The sequence below is a fragment of the Saccoglossus kowalevskii genome, chromosome 9 (genome assembly GCF_978046115.1).
Source record: "Saccoglossus kowalevskii chromosome 9, keSacKowa6.1, whole genome shotgun sequence".
Classification (NCBI taxonomy): domain Eukaryota; kingdom Metazoa; phylum Hemichordata; class Enteropneusta; family Harrimaniidae; genus Saccoglossus; species Saccoglossus kowalevskii.
Window position 1 is genome coordinate 39,500,843 of NC_140649.1, and position 23,695 is coordinate 39,524,537.

Genomic DNA, 23,695 nt, shown 5'->3' on the forward strand with positions numbered 1-23,695 from the left:
ACTATATTGTGGACTATAATGTGAAAAAAGTTATCATTCTAGTATTTCATTTCTCAGGTTTGCAAGAATATTACAATAAATAGATGTTAGACGTATCAAACCCTGATTTATTAAAATGATCTGATGAATAGATTTGTGAAGTGTTTGTTTGGTATAGTAACATTCCACTTATATAAACCACATATCAAAAAATCTAACCTACCAAGCCCGTTAAAAATATGTGGCAGCTATTAATCGGGGACACTTATAACACATCATTTTGTTTTATATCTTTTTGCATTAATGTCAAGTTGATCAAAAACTTGTTAAAAATATCAAATTCTGTCAAGTAAAGAAAGTAGCATATTTCAAACATTAACTCATTACTTCTGCTTATCAGATTAATCATTTTATGTAAAACATGTACTTAATGTGTTCAAAGTGATATATGAAATTATCATAATTAATATATGCAATGTGTCATAATGTTAGTAAACTTTAACACTGCTGTCCATATGTTATTTCCTTTTATTGTATTTATTTATTGGCACTGTAGTAACAGGTGGTTTTGCAAATTGTTTAGTAATTTAAAAATATACATGTCAATCAGCTGTTTTCAAAAACATGAAATAATTAATTTCTTCAGAGTAAGTAGACAATAGGTCAGTATGATAATATTTAGTGGTTAGCGTCTTATTAATACAGCATTCAACTATTCTTAAAAATGTTGCTTTATTAAAATTTGGTTGAACATATGCAATATTATCACAGTTATTTTGTGGTATAAAACAAGATCATTAAGCGATATGTCAATGTTTCATTTTTCAGGTGTACTTCAGTCACCATGATTTTCATTTCTCTGGTGTTCTTTGGTCACCATGATTTTCATTTCTCTGGTGTTCTTTGGTCAACATGATTTTCATTTCTCTGGTATTCTTCGGTCACCATGATTTTCATTTCTCTAGTGTTCTTTGGTCACTGTGACTTTCATTTCTCTGGCGTTCTTTGGTCAATGTGATTTTCATTTCTCTGGTGTTCATTGGTCAATGTGATTTTCATTTCTCTGGCATTCTTTGGTCAATGTGATTTTCATTTCTCTAGTGTTCATTGGTCACTGTAATTTTCATTTCCCTGGTGTTCTTTAGTCACCATGATTTTCATTTCTCTGGTGTTCTTTGGTCAATGTGATTTTCATTTCTCTGGTGTTCTTTGGTCACCGTGATTTTCATTTCTCTGGTTTTCTTTGGTCACCGTGATTTTCATTTCTCTGGTGTTCTTTGGTCAATGGGATTTTCATTTCTCTGGTGTTCTTTAATCACCGTGATTTTCATTTCTCAGGTGTTCTTTGGTCAATGTGATTTTCATTTCTCTGGTGATCTTTAGTCACCGTGATTTTCATTTTTCTGGTATTCTTTAGTCACCATGATTTTCATTTCTCTGGTGTTCTTTGGTCAATCTGATTTTCATTTCTCTGGTGTTCTTTAGTCACCGTGATTTTCATTTCTCAGGTGTTCTTTGGTCAATGTGATTTTCATTTCTCTGGTGTTCTTTGGTCAATATGATTTTCATTTCTCCGGCGTTCTTTAGTCACCGTGATTATATCATTTCTCTGGTGTTCTTTAGTCACTGTGATTTTCATTTCTCTGGTATTCTTTAGTCACCGTGATTTTCATTTCTCTGGTGTTCTCTTGTCAATGTGATTTTCATTTCTCTGGTGTTCTTTGGTCACCATAATTTTCATTTCTCTGGTATTCTTTAGTCACCGTGATTTTCATTTCTCTGGTGTTCTTTGGTCAATGTGATTTTCATTTCTCTAGTGTTCTTTGGTCGCCGTGATTTTCATTTCTCTGGTGTTCTTTAGTCACCGTGATTTTTAGTTCTCTAGTTTTATTTAGTCACCGTGATTTTCATTTCTGTGGTTTTCTTTGGTCAATGTTATTTTCATTTCTCTGGTTTTCTTTGGTCACCGTAATTTTCATTTCTCTGGTATTCTTTAGTCACCATGATTTTCATTTCTCTGGTGTTCTTTGGTCAATGTGATTTTCATTTCTCTGATGTTCTTTGGTCAATGTGATTTTCATTTCTCTGGTGTTCTTTGGTCAATGTGATTTTCATTTCTCTGGTGATCTTTAGTCACCGTGATTTTCATTTTTCTGGTATTCTTTAGTCACCATGTTTTTCATTTCTCTGGTGTTCTTTGGTCAATGTGATTTTCATTTCTCTGGTGTTCTTTAGTCACCGTGATTTTCATTTCTCTGGTGTTCTTTGGTCAATGTGATTTTCATTTCTCTGGCGTTCTTTGGTGAATGTGATTTTCATTTCTCTGGTGTTCTTTGGTCAATGTGATTTTAAATTCTCTGGTGTTCTTTGGTCAATGTGATTTTCATTTCTCTGGTGTTCTTTGGTCACCGTGATTTTCATTTCTCTGGTGTTCTTTAGTCACCGTGATTTTTAGTTCTCTAGTTTTATTTAGTCACCGTGATTTTCATTTCTCTGGTTTTCTTTGGTCAATGTGATTTTCATTTCTCTGGTGTTCTTTGGTCACCGTGATTACATCATTTCCCTGGTGTTCTTTAGTCACCGTAATTTTCATTTCTCTGGTGTTCTTTAGTCACCATGATTTTCATTTCTCTGGTGTTTTTTGGTCACCGTGATTATATCATTTCTTTGGTGTTATTTAGTCACCATGATTTTCATTTCTCTAGTGTTGTTTGGTCATCGTGATTTTCATTTCTCTGGTTTTCTTTGGTCACCGTGATTTTCATTTCTCTGGTGTTCTTTGGTCAATGTGATTTTCATTTCTCTGGTGTTCTTTAGTCACCATGATTTTCATGTTTCTGGTATTCTTTAGTCACCATGATTTTCATTTCTCTGGTGTACTTTGGTCAATGTGATTTTCATTTCTCTGGTGTTCTTTGGTCAATGTGATTTTCATTTCTCTGGTGTTCTTTAGTCACCGTGATTTTCATTTTTCTGGTATTCTTTAGTCACCATGATTTTCATTTCTCTGGTGTTCTTTGGTCAATGTGATTTTCATTTCTCTGGTGTTCTTTAGTCACCGTAATTTTCATTTCTCAGGTGTTCTTTGGTCAATGTGATTTTCATTTCTCTGGTGTTCTTTGGTCAATGTGATTTTCATTTCTCTGGTGTTCTTTAGTCACCATGATTTTCATTTCTCTGGTGTTCTTTGGTCAATGTGATTTTCATTTCTCTGGTGTTCTTTAGTCACCATGATTTTCATTTCTCTGGTGTTCTTTTGTCACCATGATTTTCATTTCTCTGGTGTTCTTTGTTCAATGTGATTTTCATTTCTCTGGTGTTCTTTAGTCACCGTGATTATATCATTTCTCTGGTGTTCTTTAGTCACTGTGATTTTCATTTCTCTGGTGTTCTTTAGTCACCATGATTTTCATTTCTCTGGTGTTCTTTGGTCACCGTGATTTTCATTTCTCTAGTGTTCTTTAGTCACCGTGATTTTCATTTAATTTAATCTCAGCAATGCTATATATGTTCCTACCAGAAACTTTTTAATAAAATTCATTGATTGATAGCTCACAGTATATTACATAAGAAGCAAATAATACTAATCATTTTCAAAATAAGATAATGATGAACAAATTAATATTTCACTAAAAGCAGATTGGTATTTCAATGACAGAATAAAGATATTTTAAATGTAGTTTGTGTTTTTAAAAGAACCATTTTGCCTTGTTTATGCAGAGTAAACAGATTGTTTACTTTCAAGGTTAATTTGTCAGAATATAGTCTCTTTTATGTTGTACTTGATATGCTGCTCAGTTACTGAAGCTGATTTACTCGTTTCCATGGCAATTTAAACCAACTGCTGGTTTGACAATCTTATAGGATTTATGGTGAGGTGTGGAGCCTATCTAATCTTATTAACAATTGTTATTTTTAGAAAAATTATAATTGAAATTTTACAAATTGTAATTAATTCCAGCTAACAGTTGCTAAATTGTTAAGCATTGAAAAATCAATTTTTAAAATGTATGTGACATGAAATATTTGTTCAGGTTTTATGTTTTGCCATAACAGTTGTGATTGTTAGCTACAAACATACTCTCATATAACTGTGTTCAATCATGACACTCTTTTGATCCACGGGTTACATTTCATTGTTTAGGGTCACTAAAATCCTCATTCTTGCCAACAAAATCTTTTATGTCTTGCAAACAATGCTCCTAGCAACCCTGTTAGCAACAGTAAACAGACTATACCCGTGTAGGGCTTTTCATTAATGGTCGAACTGTTTTAAAAGCCACAATGACACCATTCAGTAATTGGTTGGTTCATCAACCTTAAATTGTCTTAACAATTGACAAGAAAAGAGCGTTTCACCAACAATAGTGAATTCGTTAAACTTCCATTGTTTGTTTTTACATCTATTTATTGAAATACATAGCCTTAGTTCAACTACAGCTGCTTTCCATAAGGGATCAGTTAACAATATGTTTAATATAATATTCAATGTTGTTTGTAATTCCCAGTTCAGGCCAAAAAAAAATCAATTTGGATAATTTCAAAATTTAAAATCTCATTGATTGTAATAAACACAGATTTTTTTATTTAAAATAAAATGAACTCTTGGCTGTAAACCTGTTTACTGGTTGCGGATCACCTCTTTCAAAATGTAATTCTATTGTTGTATTCGTGCTGCATTATTGATTTGTTGTAATGTATCTTGCTGAACACAGTTTGGTTGTCACTACTAGTACACAAATGCCATAATAGATAATATGTAATGCAAGGAGTCGAAGGACTTCCAAGGTGATCTTACTATTAAAGACAGACAATCAATGCTAATAATGACACAGACTTTATTCATTTTATTATTCATGTTCAGTCATGTTCATTTTTATGTGTGAAACAAGATAATATGATGAAGCATGCATTCTTATTTATTAACAAACTAAAGAAATATATTCTTGAACCCTTTGGTAATAATTTAACCTGGGGATATTTGTACATGCATACATTTTGTAGTTATATGCATCTACTTTTGGTTAATATTCAATTACAATTTATTAAAATTCGCGAAAATCCTTTTGACTCCCTGTTTCAATGACTGCAGTGAAATTCACAAGGCGGTTTACTCTAATGTGAATTTAAGCCTTCAGTTTTATTATATTTCAAAATACCTGAATGTAATATATTATTTTGTAGTTTCATATCGACTGTTCCAAGCTGTAACTGCAAAGTGCACCAGAAATCTCTGTTTGATCAGTTATGCTGTTTTAGCAATCTGTCTCATTCTTAAAGCACAAAAACGATTGTGTCATTATTGACATGAAAGTCAGATTAGTATCTCTAGATCACCAGCTACTTGAGTTATACTGCCTGTAGGCAAACAAGATAAGTGTTTGTATACCCATAAAGCATCTCACCAGCTTATGTTTGTACCACACTACATATGCAGTCACATACGTTAAAGGGTCACATGCTGCATTTTGACGGTATGTACCAGCTCACCACTCCACACCACAACCATGATGGATTATCTGCTGTTACATGTATACATAGTCACGTATGGTTATGATTTCATGAGTGTTTCTGTAATACAAATATATATCAAGTAAAGACATATGAGAAAATGATATGTAACTAGCACAACTATTTGATTTCGCAGAACACTAAATGAATGTTTCCACATTTATTTCATTTTGATGAAATTGGGTTAATTTTAAAGTAATTATTTTCGGCTTAGTAAACTTAATGATTTAAGTAAGCTGACACATGATAATTGGATTCACAAATCAATTTATTTGTAAATCAAAATTATTTGTTAATATGCATCTATACCATTGCATGACTGGATATACAGGTGTAAACATCTGTTTCTCTTTCCTATTAATGTATAAACATTTAGTAATTATTGACTACAACTTAATCACCTAAAACATGGAGGTAAAAGACAGACATCTATGAACATCAAAATACTATTTAACTGAAGTGTACTCACGACAAAGTATATGCTGTATATTATCAAGTAATCCAGGCAATTTTCAGTTAGAGATGGTTTGTATTTGGAGGTTTTTTTTTTAACTTATCCCTGCTATTGAATACTGAATGGGAATTTTAAAGTGCCTGTGTAACCTTTTTACTCATTTATTGCTTTCAGAAATTTATAGTCTTTCCTGACCATTGTATACATATGAAAAATACATTTAGAACTGAACAGGAAGGCTGATAACAAAGTACAATCACATTACTCAGTATCATTAACCATTTTAATGTGTTTACAATTTAATGGTTTTCAGTATGTTTTTCACATTAAAAAACAAAGATGGAAGGGAAAGATATATTAAGGGAAAAATTTCTGTCCGGCATTGCTAGTTTTTGCACAGTTTGATACACATTTGCAAACCTACCAATAAAATCTTTACAGAAAACAAGATGTCAGAAAATCAATATATAAGCACTCCTATGAATTGGGTGCCAAACTTTGATCAAGTTCTGAAGCTAATAAAAAATCTGTTTAGTCTAAAGTTATCAAATCAAAAACAATATAAAAAAAAATACATAAAAAGCAAAACGTTGCATCCACTTTGGAAAAGAAAATTGTACTAAAAAATATGTATTCTATTTTTGACAAACAGTTCATTTGACAAATGAAAATTCACAGGAATTTGTTTCAGCTATTAGAACAGATTGATAGAGCTTTTATAATACTAATTTAAAAAGACACTTCAAAAACAAAGATTGCAGTGTTTAAGGATGTAGATTCTCAGGGGGCAACAACAATGAACACCAACTAACTACAGTGGCCCCTAGTGGTACTGCATTCACACCATGCATTACAAACAGTGGAGTTGAATGGCTGCTTATTTTTTTTTACTAATAAACAGTGTCATATGTATCATCTTTTATGTTAACATAAAATTACACTTGATATTATTTATAAATATAATGCATGTGATTAAATATCTATTTTGTATTTGATGTGGTGTTTTCTTCCCATCTCCATAGCAACGATCCATGCACCCAGCAGGTTATGAGCAGGTAGGCTGTCAACATATAAAGTTAACTGTTAACGTTTCATCTCCATCTTTTCATTTGGTTTGCGGATATATTTTTACTAAATATAATAAACAACAAATTCCTAACTTATTTATATTTACAAAGTAATCCTAATAGCATAACTAATATATATGGTGGTTTCTAACTGCATCTCATGGTTATGGTATTCATTCATGATTGAGCCGTATTGATTGGTTGAAAGTCATGTGATTGTGATGCCTGCAATGCATTGTGGTATATGATGTAAATGCATTTCATATTAGGCATGTATGTATTATAGAGCAGATTTATGAAAATTATATGAATTTCAATTTTTCAACAAATTTCTCATGACACATGATATTTTGTCTGTTGTGTTCTTTTATCTTTATATTTCTGTACTTATTTTAATTGAGAAATCAAATCACCTGACCTTGTCACCTGACCTTCTCCTCACTAAAAGGTCAGTGAACTCCAAAAGATGAAACTGTGGCAGAGGCAGCAGCGAAACCTTATGGACACAAAGGAAAAAATATTTTTAGAAGACTTGAAAGCAAAAGAACGAGCCGAACGAAGAAAAGCTGCATCAGTGAAAAAAATTCTACATCGTAACAGTCCCATGAACAAAAGTCCCAGTAAGGATTTATGGGAACTTAATGCAGAGGTAGCCAACCACTATTTGAAAAATATTTTTATCCAGAAAATATGAAATAATTTCATCCTAGGATAGATCAATTATGTTAGTTTTATAATATATAACAAAATAATCCATTGTTGGAATTTTCCTTTTTTAAATAAATTTTATTTTATTTTGAAATATTTCACAAAACAAATTCATGCCTGATTGTGCATGATTTTAGAAATATTCAAATTGATAACAAATAAGACTGAATTTATTTAGGATGATTTTAAAAACACCATAAATTGATAAATATATTTTTATGTAAGGGATTCTCCTAAAATATTTGGTGAGTTTCAAATAATATTTCCAATTCAGTTGAAGATTTTCTGAATATATTTTAGAGGTGAGAGAAAATATGTATTGAAATTTGACATGGTTTGGGATAAATATCTATCTGATAAGTATCATATGAATATTATTTATAATATAGTCAGAAGTAATAAACAAGACAAGAAATCATTCAAAGGCAGTTTGAGCTTAATTCAAATTTCATGAGCATGTTACTGCAAATATATGCAACAATGCATTATGGGTAGAAAACTTAACTTCCCATCGTATATAATGTTATCAACCTGGAAATAGACTGTCTTATACGTCAATAATAAAATTAGGATACTTATTAATAAGAATAGATGAATTTTAGATCCTATAAGTCAGGGAAACAATAATTTGAGATATAAAAATAATGTCACCATAGAAACCAGTGGCTATTTTGCCAACTTGGTCATATTTCATGACATTTCCACTCCTTACCTCCTGGCATTTTATTTCTATACATTTTGGTTCTCTGACAAAGAATCTAGTACACTATGTAACACAACTATTATAGATTTAAAATTTGAAGAAAAAAAAAAACAATTTGAAAATGAGTTTCCATTAAATCATATTCCAACAGATCTTCCTTGGTTTGTTATTTCAGTATGATGATGTTAAAGGAAGAGAAGAAAAGTTGAGAACTCAGTTGAGAGATGTAACGGACATCATTGCAAGAAGCCCCATAAGACAGGGAGCTATTAGCAGATTATCTGACATGACATTACCATATATGTCAGATGATGATGATGTAAGTGATCACATGATCACTCTTCTACAAATACCATAATCTAATTTTCTTGCACCCCTTTTATAGTTTTTTTTTTATCCTCTGCATAATGCATGTAGTATAGAAGTTATAAAGGTAAACTACTTTTCTGATTGGCTGAAGAAGGGTTGGTTAGTCAATAAGTATTTGTGTAACTGATCTTATCTGGACTATTCTGACAAATAGAAACTAGTGTTAATGTTTAAGACTAATATCAAAGTGTTTCACTATTCTGACAAATAGCAACTAGTGTTAATGTTTAAGACTAATAGCAAAATGTTTCACTATTCTGACAAATAGCAACTAGTGTTAATGTTTAAGACTAATAGCAAAATGTTTCACTATTCTGACAAATAGCAACTAGTGTTAATGTTTAAGACTAATAACAAAGTGTTTCACTATTCTGACTGTTTAAGACTAATATCAAAGTGTTTCACTATTCTGGTCAATAGCAACTACCGGTAGTGTTAATGTTTAAGACTAATAGCAAAGTGTTTCACTACATTATTGATATTTTTGAAGTAGTCTTGTTGTAATTGTGAATAATATTCACTATCTTGAAACTAAAATAAAACATCACATACAAATTTGCATAAAACATTCAATGTGGCATGTTCCAGGCATATGCACTGTGTTATGTTGCTATATTGTTTTAAAATAATGTTTTTTTGAGAAATATTTTAGTCCTGTGTGTTACCTTTATTGATGTCTATATTATTAAATGCATGTATGATATAATCACTGCTGTTGGAATTCCTTACATGCAGATTAAATGACTTTGATTGTAATATTGAAATTAACTACTTTGTTTTTAATCTAGAATCAAATCTTTATCAAAATGTTGGTTTCTATGTAGCTTGTTGTACTGTGTGCTAGTGATATGTTAGTGAACTATTATTTTTGTTTATTGTATGTGTACTTCATTAGTTTTATGGAATAATTGTCATGTACTTTACTTGTATTTGAAATGCTGTATTTTTCAATACCATTTTCATTGGTTGTTCCCAATGACTTAGATGGGCAGAGAATATTTGGTTAGCTGAATGAGTGGTATTTGGGAATATGGAGGGGTTAGATTGTGAGAAATTTGAGTTAACTATGTGTTAAGATGGATTTAATTTGGGTTTCTGTTTGACTGGTGTTCGGGTGGGTTTGAGTTTATACATGTAGGTTAATAGGGGTAAACCATAAACTGCCCAAACATTATACAAATGTAACAGCAGATTTTAAGAAACTTTATATGTAATTATGCATTCTGTATATGGTAGAAGCATTTTTAATTTGATAGTGAAACCTAATTTGCACATTATCAAACAGAGTTTGCTCCAATGAAGTGTGTTCTGGTGTAATTCAATGTATAAAATATTGCACCTTTGAAAACTATATACCCCCGGTATTAACAATAATATTATAATTCTTCTAAAAATTAAATAGACAACTATAATAAGTTTTAAAAGAATATTGTAGAAATTAATTTTTAAAGATCATTGTAAGGTTCTCAAGCATTTAATACAAATCTAAACAAATGTAATATTTCTATAGAATATATTTATACGTTTATAGAATAATTAATGAAATGTAAGAGAATTTCAAGACACCTTTTTAACTGATCTACATGTGTGCTTATAGGTATAGTTCAGTAGTGGGAGAATCAAGAAAAATATTGTATTTCAGACTGCACGGTTTTGATTTATTTCTGATGAAATATATTATAATGTATGCTTAGATTTTAGTTAGCAAGATTTTAAATTTTGCTGAGTGGAATGAAATGTATTTTGCTGAAAACCGTATCAGTTACTGCTACTGGGCTTTAAGTGCAATTCATAACAAGATGCATAACAGCAAATAGTAAATTGACTAATTGCACAAGCATTACATTTTTATAATATGTGTCTTGTATGGGTCTTCTTGTAGGATGTTAGTCCTTTATAATATGTGTCTTGTTTGGTCTTCTTGTAGGATGTTAGTCCTTTATAATATGTGTCTTGTTTGGGTCTTCTTGTAGGATGTTAGTCCTTTATAATATGTGTCTTGTTTGGTCTTCTTGTAGGATGTTAGTCCAAGATGGAAAAGAGAACATCAAGCACATTTGAGAAGCTTGGCAGAACAACATGGAGTGCAACTCCGAGATTTACAAGATAGAAACATGGATCTGGAACGGCAGAAAGAAGGTATGTAGTGTTTTCAAAATGGATCAACTTTTGTAAGATAGAAACATGGATCTGAAACGGCAGAAAGAAGGTATGTAGTGTTTTCAAAATAGATCAACTTTTTTCACTTTTCACAAAAAAACCTGCATAAATTTTGTGTTCTTAATATACAAACATTCTTTTAATTTGTAGAAATTAGACGCAGATTAGAAGAACTTGGGCGTCAAGAATTAAAGAGCAGTGATTCAACTATGGAGCGGATGATTGGTGCATTGAAGGACCAAGAAAGAAGAAATCAAAAAACATTAGAAGAACTTAAAAGACAATTGATTGCAATGCAACATAAGTATGTTAACCAACAAACATGTCACAATCAATCCTAGCTAGTACCAGTGTGTTTACCATAAATGTTCTAATTAAGACATCTTTTTTCGAACATTTCAATCTTACCTGATGCCTACTAAATTAGAGTATCGGTATAATTTAGGTTATGAATACAATGTCTTATTGTGACTAGCATGGATAGGTAAGCTCCATGTTGACAATACAGTTATCACCATAAAACATTTGCTTTCAATAAAACTTGCATTTCAGTTCCAGCATGTTTATTGCTGCACACTGATCAAGTGGTTTTCAACAGAGCTGCACACTGATCTAGTGGTTTGCAACAGAGCTGCACACTGATCTAGTGGTTTGCAACAGAGCTGCACACTGATCAAGTGGTTTGCAACAGAGCTGCACACTGATCTAGTGGTTTGCAACAGAGCTGCACACTGATCTAGTGGTTTTCAACAGAGCTACATACTGATTTAGTGGTTTGCAACAGAGCTGCACACTGATCTAGTGGTTTGCAACAGAGCTGCACACTGATCTAATGGTTTGCAACAGAGCTGCACACTGATTTAGTGGTTTGCAACAGACCTGCACACTGATTTAGTGGTTTGCAACAGAGCTGCACACAGGGTGAGAGGTTTGCAACAGAGCTGCACATTGATCTAGTGGTTTGCAACAGAGCTGCACACTGATTTAGTGGTTTGCAACAGAGCTGCACACTGATCAAGTGGTTTGCAACAGAGCTGCACACTGATCTAGTGGTTTGCAACAGAGCTGCACACAGATCTAGTCGTTTGCAACAGAGCTGCACACTGATCAAGTGGTTTGCAACAGAGCTGCACACTGATCTAGTGGTTTGCAACAGAGCTGCACACTGATTTAGTGGTTTTCAACAGAGCTGCACACTGATTTAGTGGTTTGCAACAGAGCTGCACACAGGGTGAGAGGTTTGCAACAGAGTTGCACTCTGATTTAGTGGTTTGCAACAGAGCTGCACATTGATCAAATGGTTTTCAACAGAGCTGCACATTGATCTAGTGGTTTGCAACAGAGCTGCACACTGATTTAGTGGTTTGCAACAGAGCTGCACACTGATCAAGTGGTTTGCAACAGAGCTGCACACTGATCTAGTGGTTTGCAACAGAGCTGCACACAGATCTACGGTAGTCGTTTGCAACAGAGCTGCACACTGATCAAGTGGTTTGCAACAGAGCTGCACACTGATCTAGTGGTTTGCAACAGAGCTGCACACTGATTTAGTGGTTTGCAACAGAGCTGCACACAGGGTGAGAGGTTTGCAACAGAGTTGCACACTGATTTAGTGGTTTGCAACAGAGCTGCACATTGATCAAATGGTTTTCAACAGAGCTGCACACTGATCTAGTGGTTTGCAACAGAGCTGCACACTGATTTAGTGGTTTTCAACAGAGCTGCACACTGATTTAGTGGTTTGCAACAGAGCTGCACACAGGGTGAGAGGTTTGCAACAGAGCTGCACATTGATCTAGTGGTTTTCAACAGAGCTGCACACTGATTTAGTGGTTTTCAACAGAGCTGCACACTGATTTAGTGGTTTGCAACAGAGCTGCACACTGATCAAGTGGTTTTCAACAGAGCTGCACACTGATCAAGTGGTTTGCAACAGAGCTGCACACTGATTTAGTGGTTTTCAACAGAGCTGCACACTGATTTAGTGGTTTGCAACAGAGCTGCACACTGATCAAGTGGTTTGCAACAGAGCTGCACACTGATCAAGTGGTTTGCAACAGAGCTGCACACTGATCTAGTGGTTTACAACAGAGCTGCACACTGATTTAGTGGTTTGCAACAGAGCTGCACACTGATCAAGTGGTTTGCAACAGAGCTGCACACTGATCAAGTGGTTTGCAACAGAGCTGCACACTGATCTAGTGGTTTGCAACAGAGCTGCACACTGATTTAGTGGTTTGCAACAGAGCTGCACACTGATCTAGTGGTTTGCAACAGAGCTGCACACTGATTTAGTGGTTTGCAACAGAGCTGCACATTGATCTAGTGGTTTGCAACAGAGCTGCACACTGATTTAGTGGTTTGCAACAGAGCTGCACACTGGTCTAGTGGTTTGCAACAGAGCTGCACACTGATCAAGTGGTTTGCAACAGAGCTGCACACTGATCTAGTGGTTTACAACAGAGCTGCACACTGATTTAGTGGTTTGCAACAGAGCTGCACACTGATCAAGTGGTTTGCAACAGAGCTGCACACTGATCAAGTGGTTTGCAACAGAGCTGCACACTGATCAAGTGGTTTGAAACAGAGCTGCACACTGATTTAGTGGTTTGCAACAGAGTTGCACTCTGATTTAGTGGTTTGCAACAGAGCTGCACACTGATCTAGTGGTTTGAAACAGAGCTGCACACTGATCAAGTGGTTTGAAACAGAGCTGCACACTGATCTAGTGGTTTGCAACAGAGCTGCACACTGATCTAGTGGTTTGAAACAGAGCTGCACACAGGGTGAGAGGTTTGCAACAGAGCTGCACATTGATTTAGTGGTTTTCAACAGAGCTGCACACTGATCAAGTGGTTTGCAACAGAGCTGCACACTGATCTAGTGGTTTGCAACAGAGCTGCACACTGATTTAGTGGTTTGCAACAGAGCTGCACACTGATCTAGTGGTTTGCAACAGAGCTGCAATGTTTAATATATTTTATACTTTTTGTTTTTTTAGACCACCAAGTCGGAAAAAGATTATTAGTATTCCCTATCACACTGGATCATTGGTATCAGAAATAAGGTAAATAACAACAAGCAAACAAACAACATTAATTTTATGAGAGACTATCTTTGAAATTTAATCATGTTTAACTCTTGTGCTGCATATTGATCAGTGATTTATTTTATCAAAAACCCAAATTTATTATTAATAATGGTCATGTTATTTCCAGTGCCATGAGATTGGCATACTTACAGAGTGGTGGCAATGATCCTGTCATACTGGCTCAGATGCATGATATGCAAGCAGAGGCACAAATGTTGGAAGACATGTCAAAGAAAAAGCCACCAAAAAAAAAGCCAAAAGGTAATTAATTGATTGACATATTTGTTGTCTCCTGGGTGCTGTATACATGTCAGATCCATTGATTGGTTGAAATGCTGTCACATGATGCAGAGACATAATATTTGCCATTCTTGAAAACATCACTGGAATAAAAAATCAAAATGACCTTGGTTCTCAAACTGGTACACTGAATGGCTTAAATGGCACGTAATATCAGGTATGTACGACCTAGAAATAGTGCCGTATGCGAGTACCAAGTTGCGAGTCGCAAGTAGCAAAATATGCCATATGCTAGTGGTAAAAACGGCATATGCGAGTGGAAAAATGTATCGTTTGCTAGTAGCAAAAAAGCCCTATGCCAGGGGTAATACAAAGGCTTGTAACGTTTGCTTATAATATAACAACGTACCGGTACGTTCAATTGTGTTTTATCACAGTAAAATCCATGTCTTGTCTGAAACAAAATTGCTTTGAAACCAGCCACTGTTTTCATTGGCTTGCGTGTGAGTTCCTGTTCATATTATTTATTTATTTATTTACTTATTGACTCTTACACAATCCCCGGAGGGAAAGAAAATGGTCACAAAGTACAAGGAGAAATATATATATATAAAAAACAAAACAAAAACACAATATACTAAAAAACAAATAACAAATACAATCACTAAATTACTAAATAAAACAAAATCTCTAAAATACAATCTAATATAAAATTACAAAATTGACAGCAGGCATTAAGATGTCAAGTAAGACCCTGCTTCCTGACTTCAAAGCTTTTACTTATGAACTGTGCTACTGGTATAATAATGTTTTCATTCTGTAACAATTCCATGAATTTTTTCTCTGCAGGTTTATTTTCAAATGCTGGGATCATATCCTTAGCTTTATTGAACAGTTTGGCACGCAACTCATTATATTTGTTGCATTCCAGCAGAAAATGCATTTCATCCTCAATTAGACCTTTGTTACACATGTCACAAACCCTGTTGTTTAGTGGGATTTTTTTATGACGACCCATTTCAATTTTGAGACTATGGTCACTAAGACGGAATTTGGTAAGCACACTACGCAGTTCAAAGTTTTTTAGCTTGACTAAATATGGCTCAAGTTTTAAATCTGATTTGATTAGCCGATATGTTCTTAGTTTGTTTTTCTCATTTGCTTTGGTGCGGTTATCATTATAGACCTCACCTTTCCATCTTGTTAGAAATAAATCCTTGATGCCTAAATCAATTTGTTTCATTTGTGCCGAGGTTAGTTTATCACCGTTGTTAACTGAATGATATAGTTGGATATTGTTTAATAATGATGTCACTTCTAGATACCATTTACTTTTAATGCTTTGGTTAACCACAAAAGCTTCCTTGAGTAACGCATTATTAGAATTCATGGCCCGACTGTAATATTTAATTATTTGTTTTTTTATAAATACGTCTAGGGGGTATCTGCCTAACTCGCTATACATGGCCATAATTGGTGTGTGTTGTGACACCCCCAGTAGATACCGACAATAACTTAATTGAACGTCTTCAATAGGTGATTTAGTGGAGAACTCATCACCCCAAACATCACAACCATAAATGAGGATAGGTCTGATGAGTTTGTCAAAAAGGGAAATTGAAACTTTTATACTTATGTTTTGTATTGAGCCAAGCTTTGCTTTCATTGAAAACAGAGCTTTTTGAGCCTTACGTTTAAGGTTTTTTAGGCCATCCTTAAATTTACCATTGGCACTAATGACTAGTCCCAGATAGTTATAAGATTTAACTGTATCAAGTTCGATACCTCCAAGAAAAAATGTATCATTATTCAAACGTCTGTTTGATTTATTGAAAATTAAAATTTTGGTTTTGTCAGTGTTGACAGAGAGCTTCCACGTTTTAGCATACAATGCCAAACTATCAAGACATGTCTGTAATCCCTGTTTAGTTTTAGAAAGTATCACAATATCATCGGCATAGAGTAGACAGCTGACATGCGAGTTTTCTAAATAAGGAGGATCACAGGTATTAGGATTGAAAATAGTGGGCAGGTCATTTAAAAAAAGATTGAAGAGAGTTGGACTAAGATTACATCCCTGTTTAACACCAATATTGGACTGAAATTGTTTTGTTAAGCCTTCTTTACATTTAACTTTATATTTTACTTTACTGTACATGTTTTTGATAGTTTTATACATTTTTCCAGTTATACCATATTTGATTAATTTTTTGAATAGACCATCATGCCAGACACTGTCAAAGGCCTTTCTAAGGTCAATAAAGCAGGCATATAATTTTTTTGATTTTTTAATATTTGTGTTATTTTGTTTATTGGCGCACTCTGACTTACCACTGTAGAGATATTTATTTACCAGGGTTTTTAGTATGAAAAGATTGTCTGTAGTTCGACAATCATGCCTGAATCCGAACTGTCGACTGGAAAGAATGTTATTAGAGTCTAAAAATGATGTCAGCCTAATATTTAGAATACTATTGAATAACTTGCCAAGACAGCTAGAGATGGCAATTCCCCTGTAGTTGGCCGGATTATTTTTCGACCCAGATTTGTGGATTGGTACCAACAGGCCAGTGCTCCAAGAATGTGGATAGTTATTTGAACTATAAACAATATTAAAGAGTTTATGTATTGCATCTAATAAGTGATGTTCACCGTATTTTAACAATTCATTGCAAATTCTATCTTCTGCCGAAGCCTTGTTACTTTTAAGAAGTCTAATGGCTTTAGTTATTTCATTTTTTAAGATTGGTCTGTCTAAATAGGGGTTGCTACTTGCACTCTTTTCACTATTCTCCAGTTCATTCGCAATCTCAGAGTTTGATGTACTGCTATCAGTATTAAGTAGGGTCTTAAAGTAAACCAACCAATCACCAGGTTGAACATTCCCGTTATTATTACTGGGGTTCTCGCCATTCATTTCACGAAGAATCTTCCAAAATTTAGATGTGTCTGATTTAGAATTTTCCAATTCTTTGAGTTGTGCAATCATTTTCTGATTACTTTTATGTTTGATTAGTTTTTTATACTGTTTACGGGTTTGAAAGAATTTCCCTCGGATATATGGATCTTGAGGATACTTTTGTAATAAACGTGATAGGCTCCTTAACTCCTTACGAAGGGACCAACAATCCTGGTCAAACCAGTTTTTTTGTTTGCTTTTGCGTTTATTTTTTTTAAGTTTAGGAGTAATTTTCTTTAGACATTTGTCTGCAATATTTGTAATTAAATTTTCAAAATCTGTGACTGCAGTTTCTGACTCATAAATGCTATAAGGTTTGCTCATAAAATTCTTAATTTCATTATTATTTAACTTTTCAAGGTTTGTTTGATAATTGTCCTTAGCCTGGTCATTCCACATATATTTTGATGGTAAAGGATCTAATTTATCATTGCTTTTATTATTTTCATTTAGACACATGTTAACATTAAACTTCATAGATAAAGTTAAAGCACAGTGGTCTGATAAATGAGACAAATCGACTACTTTAAAATATTGTAATGAGTCACATAAGTTCTTTGAAGTTATCCCGTAATCGATTGTACTGCTACCCCGGGGAGTGTGACATGTGTATTTTCCTGCAGAGTCACCAATAGTTCTACCATTCAGAATGATGAGGTTGCAATCAATACACAACTGAATTAATTTTTTACCAAATTTGTTAATACAGCATGATGAATTAACATCCATAGTATTTCTGTTGCCAAAATTGTCATTAATATAGTAGGATGGTAAGGGTAGATGCATATTTCTGCTATCATCAATTCTATCATCAAGGCTACCAATTCTAGCATTGAAATCCCCTACGAGAAGAACATCACCTTTGGATGAAAATTGTAAAATATCTTTTTCCAGATAACTAAACAGATCAACATTCTTGTTCTTATAAAGGAATGAGTTCTCAGGTGGGATGTAAATACAACCAATGTATAAATCATTATTAGTAGCACAGATTGTTTTGTCAATCTTACACCAAATAAAATGTGCTGTATTGCCAGAAATATGAGTAATGTACTGTTTGTATTTACTTTTAAATAGAACAGCGACACCCCCTCTTTGTTTTTTTGAGCGACCAAGATTTCTGTCTTGACGTATCACCTCATATGAATCTAGGCTGTTTTCTAATCTAACACTACTGTTACTGCTAAGCCACGTTTCTTGGAAACAAACCAAGTCTAGGGAAGAGGTGTAATTAATAAAATCAGCATTTGACAGCTTACTGCTATTCAACCCATTGATATTCCAACTACCTATTTTGAAGTTGGACATTTTCCAGCAAGCGAAAAAATACAATAATAAAAATATATATATATATAAAAAAAAAAAAAAAAAAAAAAGAACTACACAAAAATACTACACACTTAGTATACTGAAGGAAATAAAAGTTAGCAAGGGGGTAACAGGGCTGGAAAATATAATGTACTAGTAAAACAGTTAATTAAATTTGAAACAATAAGTATTCGTTTGGTTAAAAATAATCAGATTAGAGAAATAAAATCAACGAAACAAGTTTGTTTGGCACCTCCAAGTAAAGGAGAGGGAGAAAAAACAACAACAATCAAATTTAAAACAATTGGTATTTGTTTGGTATTAAACTTGGGAGAAGAGAGCAAAGCAACAACAACAAAAAAGAAAATACCTAATTTATCCAAAAGAATGTACGTCCATCGTACTTCTGCCCCAGCCATGGGCTCCATGATAACAGTTATTTAAAATGAGTTCATAAGGTTTATGAATTTCATGAATTTGGAAAACATAGCGTTCTCATCGTTATGCGATTTCTCGGCGTTCAAAGTAAGCGTCTTCCTGAGCTGTTGAGGGCACTCTGTTTGGTAGACAGTTTTGGACGAATATCCTCCTGTTCGACGATGATTATTTTGGTTCACACTGCGGCCGTTTCTGTACTGCTCTCTGAACTGATACTTGCCTGCACTTCTGTTTTCATTTGGTATCAATCTTTGTCTGATTTTATTTTTGATGTCATAGACCAGCTGAGCGGTGCCTCTGATGTTTAAGTGTGTACCATCATCATCAAACAATTCGGAATTTGCCGACAATTCATTATGTTTTACGATTGTCACTTTCTTGCGTAATTTCATCTTGTTGAATAAAAGTAGGTTAAATTCTTGCACATTATCATTCACGTTCTTGTTATTATGACGCTTCAATACATCAGAGATTACTATATTTGCATTTGGCATATTGTTAGTCGTAGTGTCTACTAGTTCAACCATTTGGTCAATGCATTCAGCGGGCGATTTCCCACTCATTAAATCATTGGTTCCTATGTGATATACAACAGTGTCCACTGACGGTGATATGAAAACTTTAGCTGCGTCAATGGCCTGTGCAATGGTATATATTTTACGATGGTCAACAGAGGTACGCGGGAACATTTTACTAGCTTTGACATGACGTGTAATAGAATCGCCTACAATTAGTTTGTTTGCGTTTATAGTTTCATGATGAATGTCACTCCCCTGCTGGGATTTACAGTTAGTTCCATCAAGACATTTTTCTGGTTGGGGACTTTCGTCATTTGTTTCAGCTTTCGTTTGAAGAGGTTCAGAACCACGTGGTTCAAAACAGTCGGCTTCAACATCCAGGGTGGTTTTCAGTTGAGGGTGAGAATGATGTTCAGGATTAGACATTGATGTAACGGCAGTATCCTGGTTTGAGCAATCATCTACGTTTTTCAAACAAGCCTTGTATTTGACTGTTACTTCTTGTAATTCGTCGCGTACTTGTTGTAGTTCCATCTTGTGTTCAGTTTTTAAATTTTCAATGGCTGTTTCGTAATTGGTTGTAACCGATGAGATCTTTTCTTCTAGGTCACACTGTAATTTCATGATCATGTCCTGTACAGTCTGTAAAGTGAGGTGCTGCATATTAGCCAAACTATCTTTAATTTGTATGTTGATTTCTGTTTGAGTGGCCAACGATTTAGCATCAACAGCGTCAAGCAATGACGTAACTGATTTGTTAGTCTGGTCAATTTCCTGTGTGAGTTTCTCTCGTTCTTTCGATGAGTAATCGATATTCTTTTGGATTTCTTCTAGTTTAGTCCAAGTCTTACGCTTCTCTTCATTATTATTATCCACGATCGCTGTAAAGTTTTCTTCCAATAATTTAATACTGTTATCTTGTTTTTCTGTTGACTTTTGGACGCGTCTGAGGTAGTCCGCCATGATTGATTGTGGTGAGCTTTGTTTAGAATTCGTAGGTGTTGATTTTAGTTTCTCCATAAGTGACTGTTCAAAAGTGTTTTTAACTCCATCTGGCGATACATTTTTAGTGGTGGGTACATGTGCTGATGCAGTAGTTGTCTCAGTTGTCTCAGTGATAACATTTTCGGAGATAGTACTATCAATGTTCTCGTCGCTGTGATCGCAACTGCACACCAAATTAACGCCGGTTTTGAGGTCAACATCACAAGAAAGCAGAAAATTCTCCGCTTCTTCTCTAGTGAAGAATCCCTCAAAAAGAGAACTTGAATATTTATCAACTTGCTTGTTGCATTCCTCCCATGTATTAAATATGCCAACTGATCGGCCTCTTGCTACGGCATAAAACTTCTTTTTACCTTCTCGTTTTCTTTGTCTCCTTTGTACTGTAGCAATTTCTTTGTCTAGATCTTCGTAAGAATACATCGGATCGCGTAGTTCTTTTCTAATTCGTTTCTCAGCTTCCATGTTTAACCAGTGATAAGTGTGATACTTTAACACAACGAACAGCTACCCAACGATCGTGGAATTACCAAGTTACCAACAATTTTACCAAAAGTTTAAAGAGCGATGTTTACTATGTGCGCACTTGTCGCCATCTTGATGAGTCTACTTGTACTGATGATAACTGTACTTCTATGATTATTTCAATGCTAACATGTCCATGCTTATTTTAACGAAACATAACACTTTTTCTACTTGTACAAATAAAGTGGTTAGGTCGAAGTATTTGGGGCATTGAGGCTAAGTCTTCTACTAGCATTTACCCATGAAAATTGTCTCTCTTTCCTGACCAAGCAACGGCAGACACTTCTTTGTTTCAATTTGTTTCAATTCAAATTTGATCCGGGTTGCGTGTAAATATATTCCATGTGTGAGGGACGTCTCGTAAACATACGGACTTATCACTCAACATGCACTTTATTCCTTTTGCTGATTAGAAATAACGTGATGTTAATTTCGTGGTATTTCAACAGCTTTGTAATGAAGTACAGGCCCTCAGCTAAATCCTCCTATAAACTGTTGATTCTGTCGACCAATGGGAACGCACGTTTCAACCAGACTACTTGGACCTTGGACATATATGTATTATGGAATTGTGTGCTCGTTAACACTTGGGTTGTGGCAAATTTAACACCTCTCCGAGGTGTGACTACTTTTGAAACCTGCCATTGTCTTCATTTAAACGGCGGCGCGTGACACAAGAATTCTGTGACCCTTTGGTGAACATGCACCCGTTTTTACTAACTACAATTATAATTCTATGATTCTTTAATCGCTGACCACGGGTTCATACTAATTCCACCAAAAGAAAAAAAATGTCACATGTTATGCGGAGTGTGCTGGCTGGTCATTGCAGTTTATTAAATTATTGTGCTTTCACGTTTCCTGTGCAATTTCGTGAAGAGCAAACATCGATTCTATACAAACGACTGAACGAAATTTTTGATACAGCATCATGCCAATCTTTACCAACCATGTACACATCATTTCATAACCATCGTAAATATTTGATTTTACTGTGATAAAACACAATTGAACGTACGTTGTTATATTATAAGCAAACGTTACAAGCCTTTGTATTACTCCTCACATAGGGCTTTTTTGCTACTAGCAAACGATACATTTTACCACTCGCATATGCCGTTTTTACCACTAGCATATGGCATATTTTGCTACTTGCGACTCGCAACTTGGTACTCGCATACTGCACTATTTCGAGGTCGTACATACCTCGTAATATTGATAATTGAATAATTGAATAAATGTTATTCTTGAATACTCACTGAAATTAAACAATTCTGCTCCACTAATTGGCTTAGAATTATATTATATATAGAACTGACAATTTTTAAAATGTGTGTCATAATTATCTTAACTTGGTAGTATCAGCTAAAAATACTACTATGAGATCTAATTAGACAGACTACTTTGCACAGTTCAGTTATATGATGCATATGAATGCAAGCTAAATTAGCTTTAAATCAGCTGGTATTTATTCTGTGTTGAATAATACTTGTGTAACTATTGTAAGATTGTTAAATTTTTAATTGGTGACTGCTGTATGATGAATGTTGTACACAAAGACAAAGGATTTATTGTGTTCCTCAATGTACTGCTGCCAGCCTCAATGAATGGATCCTTTGTGTCTATTGAATGAGATACTACTACCTTGTCAAAAGTCAACTTTAATAATCTTTCACAAAATAAATCTTCATTTTTGTATAAACATGTTTTTACAAAGATTTTGATCAAGGTCTTTATAGATAATTTTATTATGTCCATTTTGTTTTTTGTGGATCAATCTTGTCATTTTGATGTCAGATTTTTATTTTATAATGTTGTTAATTAATTAGAATTTTTTGCATGAGTATACTATCCTACCGATTGTACAACATGACATGCTGTTTTAGTTAATGCAAGTCAGTCACTTCATTTGCATAATCAATTTGTCAGATAATGGATTTGACCAGCAGCAATGGATGTTAGAAATGGAAAACCAACGATTACAAGAGGAATTATTATATCTACAAAATAAACGTAAACGACAACAAGATATGGATTATGGTAAGTGTTTACAATTCTTTATGAATGTTACAGCTAATTACAGGTGTAATCACTTGCTGCATATGGCAATCCAATAATTGTAGTTCATTACTATTATACAAATATTACACACTATGGTCAGTAGCTCAGTGTGATGAGATATTACTAGCATCATATCTAGACATTACTGGAGTGGTGTATTAATATTAAAATGCTGCAAACATCTGAGTATTAATACTAATATTTTTATTGCAATCAAATCCACTTTGGTATATTGATGTGAAGAAACAATATAGTATAAAGTGAAGATGTCATTCATGATCACCTGAAGGTACATAGTACTGAGTCTAGACTACATCACTTTCAATAGTTTGATTGAAAAATACTGTGTTTGCACATGAAAAATTTACTGATAACTAATGTTAAATTACCTCTATGCTTCCATTCATTCCCTTATATTATACCTATGCTGAATTGGCACAACAAATAACTGTATTAGAAAATAGCCAAACTGTATTATAATTACAATTATAATTGTTCATTGGCGTCAATTTCATACTCATTTAAAATGTATCTTGGTTGGTTCTTTCTCAGATTTGTTCATTTTGTGATGATACCTTTAATTCTCTAATTTCAGTGAATAT

The 23,695-nt window shown here is 34.0% G+C and overlaps 1 protein-coding gene across 7 annotated transcripts in view; it reads left to right on the forward strand.

The window, feature by feature from the left end:
- The window catches only part of LOC100374809 (uncharacterized), an 89,788-nt gene that overhangs the window by 1,615 nt on the left and 64,478 nt on the right, over positions 1–23,695 (forward strand). For 4 of the 7 annotated variants that reach the window (XM_085503513.1, XM_085503517.1, XM_085503515.1 and 1 more), the window contains exons 3-10: positions 6,967–6,999; positions 7,460–7,660; positions 8,598–8,741; positions 10,810–10,930; positions 11,102–11,255; positions 13,953–14,018; positions 14,170–14,303; positions 22,962–23,072. In XM_085503513.1, the coding sequence (XP_085359639.1) occupies positions 6,967–6,999; positions 7,460–7,660; positions 8,598–8,741; positions 10,810–10,930; positions 11,102–11,255; positions 13,953–14,018; positions 14,170–14,303; positions 22,962–23,072 (964 nt within the window). The remainder of the gene's footprint in view (positions 1–6,966; positions 7,000–7,459; positions 7,661–8,597; positions 8,742–10,809; positions 10,931–11,101; positions 11,256–13,952; positions 14,019–14,169; positions 14,304–22,961; positions 23,073–23,695) is intronic. The other 3 variants (XM_085503516.1, XM_085503518.1, XM_085503519.1) reach the window with 3 other exon arrangements.